This window comes from Phytophthora cinnamomi (genome assembly GCF_018691715.1).
Source record: "Phytophthora cinnamomi strain GKB4 chromosome Unknown Contig2, whole genome shotgun sequence".
Lineage (NCBI taxonomy): Eukaryota > Oomycota > Peronosporomycetes > Peronosporales > Peronosporaceae > Phytophthora > Phytophthora cinnamomi.
In genome coordinates, this window is record NW_027150935.1 from 1,110,840 (window position 1) to 1,124,191 (window position 13,352).

General features: G+C 54.4%; 1 protein-coding gene across 1 annotated transcript; it reads left to right on the forward strand.

The window, feature by feature from the left end:
• Positions 1-3,265: 3,265 nt before the first annotated feature.
• Positions 3,266-4,405, forward strand: IUM83_12344 (ethanolamine kinase A; the record flags this gene model as incomplete). The annotated part of the gene is made up of 1 exon (XM_067936965.1): positions 3,266-4,405. One exon carries the CDS (start codon positions 3,266-3,268, stop codon positions 4,403-4,405), a length of 1,140 nt encoding a protein of 379 aa, XP_067800259.1.
• Between the last annotated feature and the right edge of the window lie 8,947 nt (positions 4,406-13,352).

Genomic DNA, 13,352 nt, shown 5'->3' on the forward strand with positions numbered 1-13,352 from the left:
TTTGAAGGCTTCAGCAAACTCGTCGCTTACAGCGAGCATTTCGTAGATAGCTGACCCGCCTGCCTTGCAGCAACTCAAGCAGATTGGTACCACTCGCGTCATCTTTCTACTCTTAGCAGTCAACGCTGCTGACGGGTACGTGATGCGGCAGCACGCACACCGTCGCGATGGCGGTGGATCCTTCCCTCCGTGATCACGCGCCGCATCCTTCATCATCTGGGCCCTCTTCGATAACGGTATTAAATGACCATGACAACACTTGCATTCTTTTTCCTCCAACAACTCGCCTTCTTCATCGTCATCGTCCACTTCAATAATTTCCACTGTTTTCTTTGCCACGGGTGTTTTACCCTGATTCAAATTACTTGCAGTCGGGGCTATTGCCTCGGTACTTCCTGTTGCCAACTCGCAAATCACGCAAACCGGCGTACCATATCTGTCCACTCTGCTCTTCGTCGAAAGCGCTGCCATAGGATAAGTGATCCAACAGCATGCGCACTGCCTGGACGCTGGAGGTCTATTGCCCTTCTGCAGCAAGACCGCTTCCTTCATCCTTTCGAGCCTCTGTTGCAACGGTGTCAGCTTCGCCTTGCAACCTCGGCAGCATTCTTCCCGCTCATCTCTAGATTCAGCTACAGTCTTTTCCACTGAACCATTCTCCTCCCTCTTGACGCTGCTCATACTCGCGCCCACCGTCTTCTTCGCGGCTCTAACTGCCCAATAGCACATGTAACAACGCGGTTCCGGCCACGACTGACGTCTGCTTTCGTCCGTCAGCGCCACCAACGGATACGTGATATGGCAGCAGCTGCACTGCTTCGACAGAGGAGGGCTCTCGCCCCTGTATTGGCTGGCAGCGACGCGCATCATCTTGAGTCTCTCCGCCAGAGGCGTCAAGTATCCTCTACAGCTCCTGCAGTGCTCCTCTCCCGCCGTAACTCCGCCATTTCTTGGGGCCTGGAGGCCTACAATAGCTCCATCGCTTGCGCATTCCTTGCTCTTTACGATGGACTGTGAATTGCATTGCAACGTCTTCTCTTTCTCCTGTTTAACGGTTTTCTCCGCGCTTGGGACGCGGATTGAGAGCTGTTGCACTTTTGACCGGTTCTCGCCAACGGCGGCGCGTCTGACGGCCGCAGAGACGGTGATGTGCAGCTCCATGTCTTGGCTTTCGTCCGGGCCCTCAAGGTCCTCGCTCTCCGTGGAGAAGCCGTCGTCGTAGGGCGCGAGCGGCGGCGCATCGAGCGCCAGCGACGTCTTCGGGTCGACCATTGTTGCCCTTTGGAGGCGCGTGATTGGGTAGAAAGAAGAGATGGCTACGTTGGGAGACTAAAATTTAGTCATTTAATGAGACCACAGCAAACAAAAAATTACTTATGAACCTAAGTACGAATAGTGATTTAACCGCATGAATCGAAAGAGCTGTGTCTGGTGCTTCTTTTAAACTCTTGATTGTTAGCAAATGTTGACAACTCGTGGAGTTACATCGGACGAAAAAAAATATCTCCATTTCCGGACCCCAGAAATCTGGGATTTTGTTTCGGGCGTGTGACCTCAATATTTTTTCAATTTTATTTTATTGTATATTGTCGACATCCCGTGTAAAAATGCAATCGAATGAGAGTTGTTTTCGGTTTCTACGAGTGTTTTTAGCATTTAAATGTTGACGTCCGTTTATGTACGAATTTTAATTGGCCAAAGTTAAACGCGATTATCTCGAAAATTCTAAATGGTTAATAAGTAACATTTTGTTTCCCGTGGTCGCAAATGTGAAAGTATTGTGTTTTTGCGTGTTTTGCACTGTGGGGCTCAGTAGGCCACTATTTCGATATGCTGTTAGAGCGGCTCGAACTTCCACTTGTTCTGGCCCTGATAGAGCCATGTGCCATCTCTCGGTTTAGGGAGCAGGAGTTTGGCCACAACGTCGCGGAATTTTTCTCATTTGGAGGGTGTGAAGGTCACCAAGGCCGGTCCGTTGGGATTGCTGCGGATGTTGAACTTCCTCTCCTCGGAGCTGTCCTTGCCGGTGGCCGCAGTTCGGACTTGGTGGAGAGCGGTGATTCTACACGGAGATTCCCCGCTTCGGTCCTTGCAAGGAGAGTCACGACTACGCTGACTAGAAGTAGACGGGAAAACATGATTTCGTGGGCTTCTCTTCTCTTGGGTTTGACCTGGTGGCGGGGGAGGGGATGCTTGGGTGGGCGAGTTCGAAAATGAGTTTCAAAATCGTGACGAGTGAGCTTGCCGACGCGCTCATTGCGTGGCGCTTCCCCCACTTTCACTTGTTTACTTAAAGAGTCCACCAACATCATCAACGCCTAGTAGGCAGAGCCTTGCCCTCGAAAACCTGTTGAAACACTCTGTGAATCGCTCGCTCGCTCGGGCAGCAAAAACTTGGCGGACGGATTTGTACTGGACCCGTAATACAGCCTGAGCTGCGATTACTCCCTCAGTGCAACTAGACACCAGTACGTGCACTTGCTACTCAACCACCAATTTCAATCCCTATCTTGATGCCTCGATGTCACCCGATGTAACCCGTTACGTGTACATATTAGCTTTGCTCTCATTCACACGCTCGAGAGTCCAGGATGTGGCCGTTACCTTCCTGATACCGAGGCGCATCTTTGACACATTCTGCTTGTTGTTCACCACGCGTCCTGTACCAATCGCATTGGCGGAGAGGACAGCGGTCCCACGTATTTTTGCCCCAGCATCAAGCTTTGTCTGTTGTACCTGCACATTTGCGAGATAAGCTGTCGACGAAAGCTCAGCGAGACTGCCGGCAAGAGCTCAGTAGCCATCACGCTACATGACATTGTCGTGGACCCGCAATTCCTGTGCGCAAGGGAGCACCAAAGACCACTGCCAGCCCGGTCTGCTGACCAACGCGTGCCAGGACTCGTGTCAGGGGCCAACCGTTGGCGTGCAGCGAGACCACCGTGGGATTCCGCGTCGAGCACAAGTGTATGCTGGGGTAGAGTGGTGAACGGCCTTCGCAGCTGACCTGCTAGTCGATTGGTTCGCCGGCCGAGGCACGAGGCTTGGAACAAATCACCGCGTCGGAGGACACGCGTGGCTGCAAGGAACAACAGGATGAGCTCCGTTCGTCGCAACCGCCGTAATTGAAACGGGGTGCTGGACGAGCTATCAGGCGAAGGCCTTCGACAGCTCCATCGGCTTTTAGCGGTCTGCACTCCTGATTTCATTCTGCAATTTGCTTTGCATCGACCACACTCCCCACTCCTCCAGCTGAACACCAACCATGGCCGCAGCTTTGCTATCGTCCGGCCGTATCGGCGTTCGCGCCCTCCAGGCGTTGTGCTCCGTGCTCGCCATGATCTTCACGTCGCTCGGCTACATCAAGTTCACCTCGGGCCAGTTGAGCAGCGGCTCGGCCATCTACACCACCATCGCGTGCTACTCGGCCATGCTCTGTGGACTCTACTACGTCTTGCCCGTTGGCGTGCTCAAGTTCACCTCCAGTGTGCCGAAGGTGCTGTACCAGCGCGTCGTTGACGCGGTTCTGGCGATCGCGCTGCTGATCGCCGGCATCCTGCACGCCACCTCGGAGGCCGTCAAGGACTGCTCGACGTACAACACCATGTTCGAGACCTACCACGGCTCGGCACTCTTCCGCTGCGGGGACATGACCGTCGCCATTGTGCTGACGTTCGTGACGTGCGCTCTGTTCCTAGTGACGCTCGCGTGGAGTTTCGCCCGTGATACTTGCAAGTCGGTGAACGGCGACAATCTGCAGGCTGCATTGGCGGAAGACGACTCTCAGGCCAACGGCTACGCGGTCGCCAGCACCCCAGGCAAGAAGAACGGACTGTCGGGTGCGACCGCTACGGCGGACATTGACCTGCAGCACCCAGGCCTGAAGGTTGTCCGTTGCACTGGCCGCACCCTGCAGTTCGTTTGCTCCGTCGTGGCGTTGGTGTGCATCGTGCTCGGCTACAAGCACTACTACACGGGCCAGTACGTTGAGCCCAAGGCCACCTACGCCATCCTCATGGCTTACACCGGTGTCCTGTACTCGCTGTGGCACATGGTGGCAGTGGAGACGTTGAAGTTGTCGCGTCACCCGACGGTGGGCGTGGAGCGCTTCATGGACATCTTGATCGCTGTGGCCCTGCTGGTCGCGGGTATCCTCTTCGCCACGTCGGCCCAAGTCTCGGACTGCTCGACCACCAACTCGACGTTTGCGACCTACCACGGGTCGACTCTGTTCCGTTGCGGCAGCATGAACACGGGCTACATTTTCACCTTCATTGCCGTGGCGATGTACGTGGTGACCTTCGGGCTAAGCTTCCTCTGCCGCTCGACCTTGAGCGAGCGCAATGCGGAGAGTAACCATTCCGCGGAGACGGCCCACGCTTCGGACGCGGGTCAGCAGGTGTAAGTGTTGTTATGCATTTAAAAAGGTGAGTGGGAGTGCGCGAGACCTTCAGTATCCTCATAAGGATCTTCATGATATCAAGCTTCGCATTTGCACTAAATGAAAGCTTTTTCTACGAAATACCTGAAGGGAGTTGCTGGATTATCCGTTGATCCGAAGCTAAGTTGAGAATCCTGTTCGCTGCTGTATTTTTGTGTAAGATGGTAAACAGCAAAACTGCATGTTTTTGATTTTTTTTTCAGTGCGGTGTTTTAGCAGCCCTTGCCTCCTGCAATTAGCAGGACTCTAACATGGCCATGACGTTGGTCATCAACGACAAAATTATAGTAAACGAAATCGTAAGGCCGCCCAAGATCTTGCTACAGCCACCTGTGCGCTGCAACTCCTGCATCTCTGCCTTCTGTCGAGTTAGGAACACGAGGAAGACCCACGAGAAAATTGTCATGTCATGCATGATAAGCACCGCGTACGTGAGATGATAGAGGTGTCGCCTTCCTGGATACGCTCCGTAGTTAAATTGAATGGCTGGTCGATGAGAAATGTCAGAGCCTGCGCTAACGGAGACGCCAACTTCCTAACCATGCAACCAGGCCGTAAATGTCTCCCTCGTTGCCGACACCAGTCAGCTCGACGATAACAAAGTTGCCGATCATCCAGCCAGCACCGTGCGGGAGCTTCACGGCCAGCGGTAAACCAAGCCAGAATCAGTGACTGCGGAACACGTTCCAAATGGTCAGGAAAGTTGTAACGCTGTCCGCAATAATAACAAAAATACCCGTGAATAGGACCATCTTGCGCCAACTCCAGTTCAGACCCCACTTCGACGTCATCCATGAACAGCGCATTGGCTAGAATCTCGCTGATGATGCTGTTAATCGGAGTGATACCCACCATATACGACTTGACGGGCGACCTGGCGGTGTAGGTGATGCTGGAGATAACATTCGGAAGAATTGGTAAAATACGACCTGATACACTGCGCGTATTTTAAGCGCCCAGAACTCGCTCATATAGTGCTTGAATTCGATTCTTTTATTTTTCCTCCTTCACAAGGTGCCACGTAATGGGGGGAAATTGGCGTCGCGATCACTGCAACGACGGACATCGACTCGTGGAAATTCAGCAAGAAGCTGAGATCGCCGCCGTATTCCTCGCCAGATCATTGGTTCACCCTCCACCGAACTCGTCGCTCTAACGAGTTCGATGAATCAGCTTCCAGCTATTGGATAGCCTTTGGTGTGTGGATTAAAAATTGGTCATGTCGTGGGGTAGCGGCCAAGCACTGGTCTCGATTGCCGAGCGACAGGGGTCCGCCGGAGGACTCATCCTTGGTTGGATGTTTATCTACATTTATTGTCATTGATTAAAGGACCCCAGTCGAATTTCACTGAAATCTCCCGCCTTTGAGGGGGTTATTTCAAACAATTTCATCATTCGTTGGATACCAAACTATCGTTGTATCCCACTACTGACTATCAGAAAAGCGCTAAGAGAACTCTATGCACAGCTCATCGTCCAGAAGAATGCGCAGTACATCTACCACAACTAACCGAGTATCCTGTAAGTTTGTCTGTAAGTTCGTCGTGTTCCGCCCTTGGGGCATCAGCCTGCCGTAGCGCATTGTCCTACCGCCCTGCATTAGCGCATTAGTAACCTGCCCTATGGCATCTCACCATCTTCCGGACTGGCTTATGTTTGCCCGATATTACAACATAGCCATGCGTGATAATTATAACGCGCTGTGATTGGCCGATTTTGCCTCAGCGCTCACATTTCCTTTTTTGAATTCCGCGCGCGGCGGAGCGAGGAAGCGCTCGGACGTCGGGCGCTGCAGCGAGCCCCACAGGACGCGAGCGCCGCACAGGGACTAAGGTACGCTTAGCTACATAGTTTCCTAACTGTAATAGAAGTGTCGGTTTCGGGAGTTCCGCCTGTTGGGATAACTGGTACCTTCAGGGCAGTCGAGGTATTATAGTGTGGGATTAAGGGCGGCCTGGTGCCTACTCCGGTGGGGCCACGGGGAGTTGCAGTGGGTTCCACGACACGGCCATGTAGTCGAGACTCCCCGTTGGCGCACAGATGCCAGGCAGGCCGTCCCGAATCTGCAACATTGCTCTCTTGCTTGCATCCCGGGTTTAATTACCTTGGAGAATGGCATTTGGGTACTGCAGCTCTCCACTATACTGACCGTTACTTTCTCTAAAGTGGGTAGCAATACCCATTTTAAGATGATAAGAAAGACTGCAGCTGGCACCCGCCGCCGACGTAGGATTGCGCGTGCCCTTGCCGCAGCGACCGCTCTTGGGAGCCGCGACCCTGAGGTGCCCACGTCCGCCCGCCAGCGGCGTGGAAATCTCATACCAATCCGGGGTAAATGGGGCAGATCTCGGCGAAGCCGGGTGACCTGCCTCATCTCCGGGCCAGTGGTCGTGTATGGGACCGGCGCTTTAGGTGGACGCACCTATTTGCGCTTCTGTGTCCGCGGCGGGGCGCGTGTATAGGACCCTGGAAATGGCGACGGTGTTCTTAGACTTTATGTCTAACGCGTCATGTGACTCTGTTGCGTGTACGCAGCCCAGAATGGCTCGAACGAAAAGGAAATGGACGCGCGAGGAGATCGAGCAGGCCTTGCGGGACAACGAGCGTATCAACGCAACCCCGGCTGCTCCAGAGGAGCCTGCCGCTAAAAAGGCGCCGCCAAGCGCGTCGGAGGGCTAAACGATACAACTTAAACAAGGAATTTCAATCGCTTATCGTGACAGACACGGCCGCTACTGTCACGGCTGTCGAGAGTCATGTTGCGGCCGGAAACACGTCTGTTGGGCCTCCACCAATCCGCAGAGAAGAACCTCCGGTCCAGGCAGCGGCGCCTGTTGATTCTACAGTTGTAGCAACTGATGTCAGCACAACGGAGCAAGTTCCTGGCTCGACCCCGGCGGAGGCAGCGCGTAGGAGGCGCGCTGCAATGACGGCGTCTCAAACAGAACGACGCCGCGCGCGAGACAGAGAGAGCCCGAATTAGAAGGGCGAACATGACGGGATCCCAACGCGAGCGTCAAAGACGTAGAGATGCAGAACGCCAAAGGACACGTAGGGCTCTATTAACAGAGGCCGAACGAAGCACAGCGCGCGAGCAAAGCCGTTTACTACAGGCCGCTAGAAGAGCTAACCAAACCGAGCAACAACGGGAGATCATGCAGGAGACCGATCGTCTACAACACGCCCAACAACGCCAGCAAGAAACGCCAGATGAACGTGAAGAACGCCAGGAACGCGAACGCGTTCGCCAGGAAGAACGTCGGGCTAATCTGACGCAAGAAGAAGCGGAAGCAGAGCGAGTGGCTCTTCGGGAGTATCAAGCCACGGTTCGAGACGCTCAAGAGGAGGAGGTGAGAGAGGAACGACGACAACAGGAGCGTATACGGCGCAGCACTCTTCGCAGAGGTCATGCACTCGCAAACCAGGAGGATTTCAGAGTCTCCATGCTCAGCGGCGACAACATCGTTAATGGGCGCCACAGACTGCCTCCAACTACGATCTGCCCTCATTGCAACGCGTGGAAATGGCCTGCAGAGTCCAAAAAAGGCTGTTGTTTGGAGGGGAGCGGTGCAGCTACCTTCACTACGAGCTGCGCCTCCGCGACTGCACCAGTTGTACACGGATGCCGAGTTTCGGCGCCGCATTCGTGCCTACAACCAAGTTTTGCCTTCACGTCGATTGGGGCTTCCTGTAGCAACCGGTCCAACTTCAGGGACGTGAACCAAGACGAGCGTTGCTGGACAACGTGGTGTATACACGTATCGTATTCAAGGAGCCATGGGGCACTACTTGGGCTCTCTACTTCCGCGTATCGATACGTTCACAAACGAGCCCATGCCCCTAAGTTTGCCCAGATCTACATCGTCGATCCAGACATGCAACAGCGAGCGGAGCGTCGCCGAGGTATTTTCGCTGACCTCCACGCCGGGACGCTGCTGGAGATGGAGCAGATGATGGAGGAGTGCAATCCGTTCGCGCAACAATATCTCAACTTCGCGGAGAAGCTGCGCGCCGACCAGGCGGCGGGAAAGGAGGTGGTTGATATGGTGTTCCGGCTGCACGAGAAGAGGTCAAACCCACGAACCCACAACCTACCAACGGTCTCGGAAGTTGGGGCGACTCTTATCGAGGATGGCAACTTGGACAGCCCGCGCGACATCCTTCTGCGTACTAAAGATCACTCGCTGCTTCGGCTCTTCGAGACGCACTCTGTGTATGACCCGTTGCAGTACCCACTACTTCTTCCGCATGGAGAACTGGGTTGGACCTACACAGACGTGTATGCGAACAACGTGGTGCGCAGAAAGAAGCGTGAAATGTCCCTCCGAGAGCATGTAGCCTACCGGTTATTCCAGAAAGTCGGTGACGAGTCGGTACTGCACCAAGGTGGGCGATTATTCCAGCAGTACTGCGTAGATCAACGAGCCAAGTGCGAGCAAGAGCAACTGCGTTGGGTGGCATCCCATCAAGCTGAACTTCGCGCCGATCAGTACAGCGGGGTTCGAGACGCGCTTCTAAGTGAAAACACGGCGGTTCTGCGCGAGGGCGAAGCCCTATTGACGGAGTACAACCGCGAAACTGGGGCGCTCCAGCACCCCGATGAACCGCAGCGTCGCTCGGGACACTTCCTGGACCAAATCGGCAAGCGCATCGTTCTACCAGCTACGCATTCGGGGAGTCCGCGGGCCATGTACAAGTCTTACCAAGATTCCATGGCTATCGTGCGGGAGTACGGGAAACCGGACGTCTTCGTTACTATGACGTGCAACCCTACGTGGGACGAGATCCAGGAAAAGATACCGGAGCCAAACCAAAGCGCACAAGACCGCCCGGACATTGTAGCCCGCGTTTGGCAGCAGAAATTGGCGGCGATGCTGAAAGACTTGGATGAAGGCGTACTGGGACGTGTTCTGGCGAGGATCTACGTGGTGGAGTTCAGAAGAGGGGCCTCCACACGCACACATTCTGATTATTCTCGCAGACGAAGACAAGCCGCGTACAAGACAAATCATCGACAAGTTGTGCTCTTCGGAGCTCCCGGACGCCGAGATCAACCCCAGCTGTACGAGACCATCCTCACTTGCATGATGCATGGTCCATGTGGCGCGGCGAACCCCTCCAGCCCCTGCATGAAGGACGGAAAGTGCACGAAGGGATACCCGAAGCCGTTGGTAGAGGTTACCCAAGGAAACGTGAACGGGTTTCCTGTCTGCAGACGTCGCCGCCGGCCACCGGGAGTACTCAAGTTCAAGGGAAGGGAGTACGACAACGCCACCATTAACCAATGGGTGGTCCCGTACAATCCCTACCTTTCGCAGAAGTACAACTGCCATATCAACGTGGAGGTTTGTACGGCCCTCACGGCGGTCAAATATCTGTACAAGTACGTCTACAAGGGGTCCGACAAGGCTGTAATCACTGTGGAAACGGTGGGCGGGGAGTCGAACGGTGCAAGGATGGATCCCAACGAGATTCTTCGGTACCTGAACGCAAGGTATATATCTCCGATAGAGGCATGTATGCGGCTTCTCGACTTCTCCGTTCAAGGCAAGACGCATTCCATCGTACAGCTGACGATCCACCTGGAGAACGAGCAATTCGTGACCTTCCGTTCGAGCGACAACCCGGATCGAGTTCTCACTCGCGGTCGCCACTCGATGTTGACCCGCTTCTTCGAATTGTGTGCGAGCGAGGCTCCGGAGAACCAAGTTGCAAAGACCATGGTGTACCAAGACATCCCGAAGCTATTCCGATGGGATGACAAGGCAAAGAAATGGGTTCGTCGCAAACAATACCAAGCGGCGCTTGGGCGGATGGTTCATGTGACCCCTCGGGACATGGAGCGGTTCTACATGCGTGTACTGCTGTGTCACCGGAAGGGACCTCAGTCCTTTGCCAAGCTTCGGACAGTGGATGGTGTTACGTATGCGTCGTACCGCCAAGCCGCACTCAAACTGGGCTACCTTGAAGACGACGCAGAATGGATTGCGTGTATGGAAGAAGCCGCTGCCTTCAAGATGCCGTACCAACTCCGCCAGCTCTTCGCGACGATCATTGTTTATTCTCAAGTTTCGGAGGTTCGCGTTCTGTGGAATCGATTCTACGACGTTCTTTCTGAAGACTTCGCGCACACATACCGGGGCTTGGAAGGACAGGAGAAGGAAGACATGATCAGGTTCCACACACTCAAGGACCTTAACGACCTGCTCCAAATCAATGGCTACGTAGTGGCGGACTTTGACCTCCCTCAGCTGGATGACTACCCGCGGCTGGTGCTGGATTCGCTGCTGCGGAACAACCTCATTCGACGCGAACTGGAGGGGTACCAGCACTCTACCCTTCAAGCCATTGTGGACCAAGAAAGCCAGCTGAACGACGGCCAACGAGCTATTTACGACGAAATCATCCAGGCGGCCGAAGCACCAGTTCAAGGCAACAAGCTGTTCTTTATTGACGGCCCGGGAGGTACAGGAAAGTCAACTCTGCTGCGGCATATCCTGGCGAAGGTGCGACTGTCCGGGAAGATCGCGATTGCTGTGGCTTCGAGTGGAATTGCTTCGCTGTTGCTCATGGGTGGGCGCACAGCGCATTCGACGTTCAAGATACCTCTCAAGCTGAACGACAAGTCGACGTGTGCGATTTACAAACAATCGCGCCTCAAGATGTTGATCGAGCGAGCCAGTTTGGTTATCTGGGACGAAGCTCCAATGACTCACAGGCACGCCTTCGAAGCGGTGGACAGGTCTTTGCGTGACATCATGGGTAACGACCAGGAGCCTTTTGGAGGGAAAGTATTTGTACTTTCCGGTGACTTCCGCCAGATTTTGCCGGTGGTAGTGCGCGGCACACCAGCGGAGACCATCGGCGCGTGTCTGAAGTCATCTACGCTATGGCGACACTTCAAGCAGCTGCATCTCACGGAAAACATGCGTGTACAATCGGCAAGTAACGAAAGCACCGCCGCAGAGCTCGCAGCTTTCTCGGAGTTTCTCCTACAAGTGGGAGAGGGTAGACACGAGGTCAACAGGTCCCTGGGCAGGGACTTTGTGAAGATTCCGCGCGATATGCTGATCGACAACATCTACGAAGAAGGAGACGACATTGAAGACGAAGAAATCACACCTGGAGCTGTTCCACGGGGTTTGAAGAACATTATTGATAAGATGTACGCCGACATCAACGATCCCGAGGTTGCTACGGACGAGTACTTCGCCAACAGGACCATCTTGACGACTACCAACGCCGTGGTGCACCGCATCAACCAAGCTGTCTCTGAACGACTCTCCGGGGAGGCCCGCGAGTATCTATCGGTGGATTCAGTGGATGACGACAACAGAAGGAAACTTCTTCGAGCCGGAGGTGTTGCATTCGGTGACTATCAACGGTATTCCTCCACACAAACTTACATTGAAGGAAGGCGCCCCAATTATGATGATGAGAAACCTGAACCCCGACTTGGGCCTCTGCAACGGAACGCGACTACGGGTTGTCCAGCTCAAGCCCCACGTTATTCATGCTACCATCATGACTGGCGAGCGCATAGGCCAAAACGTTCTAATTCCAAGGATCGTCTTCGTCAGCTGATGGGGGGACGCGCGCGAGTTCCCCTTCCGCTTGCGACGCAAGCAGTTTCCAGTTGTACCAGCTTTCGCCATGACCATCAACAAAGCCCAAGGCCAAACCGTCCAGAACCTAGGTTTGTATCTGGCGACACCCTGCTTCTCCCACGGACAGCTCTACGTGGCGCTGTCGAGAGTTACATCCAGGTCCAAGTTCAAGGCTTTGATCGAGTATCCGGAGCTGGAGGAAGACGACGGTGCATACACTGACAACATTGTGTACAGGCAGATATTCGAAGATGCTTAGGCGGAGTAGGCATTCAGCAGTACACACTTCATAATTACATAAATACATGTCTTTTTTTTGGAAGTGCGTTTCACATTAGCAATGCATCCCTTTGACGAAACCATCGCCCGCCGGAGCGAAGCGGGTACTATACCAACGTCAAGCGTTGTATAAGCAAACCAACCAGCCCGCCGGGCAGAAGCGGAGCAGCTGTCTACTGTGGCCAAACCCACACCCACCGCCGCGAAGCGCGGCGCTCAACTAGTCTACCACAACTAACCGAGTATCCTGTAAGTTTGTCTGTAAGTTCGTCGTGTTCCGCCCTTGGGGCATCAGCCTGCCGTAGCGCATTGTCCTACCGCCCTGCATTAGCGCATTAGTAACCTGCCCTGGCATCTCACCATCTTCCGGACTGGCTTATGTTTGCCCGATATTACAACATAGCCATGCGTGATAATTATAACGCGCTGTGATTGGCCGATTTTGCCTCAGCGCTCACATTTCCTTTTGAATTCCGCGCGGCGGAGCGAGGAAGCGCTCGGACGTCGGGCGCTGCAGCGAGCCCCACAGGACGCGAGCGCCGCACAGGGACTAAGGTACGCTTAGCTACATAGTTTCTAACTGTAATAGAAGTGTCGGTTTCGNGAGTTCCGCCTGTTGGGATAACTGGTACCTTCAGGGCAGTCGAGGTATTATAGTGTGGGATTAAGGGCGGCCTGGTGCCTACTCCGGTGGGGCCACGGGGAGTTGCAGTGGGTTCCACGACACGGCCATGTAGTCGAGACTCCCCGTTGGCGCACAGATGCCAGGCAGGCCGTCCCGAATCTGCAACATTGCTCTCTTGCTTGCATCCCGGGTTTAATTACCTTGGAGAATGGCATTTGGGTACTGCAGCTCTCCACTATACTGACCGTTACTTTCTCTAAAGTGGGTAGCAATACCCATTTTAAGATGATAAGAAAGACTGCAGCTGGCACCCGCCGCCGACGTAGGATTGCGCGTGCCCTTGCCGCAGCGACCGCTCTTAGGAGCCGCGACCCTGAGGTGCCCACGTCCGCCCGCCAGC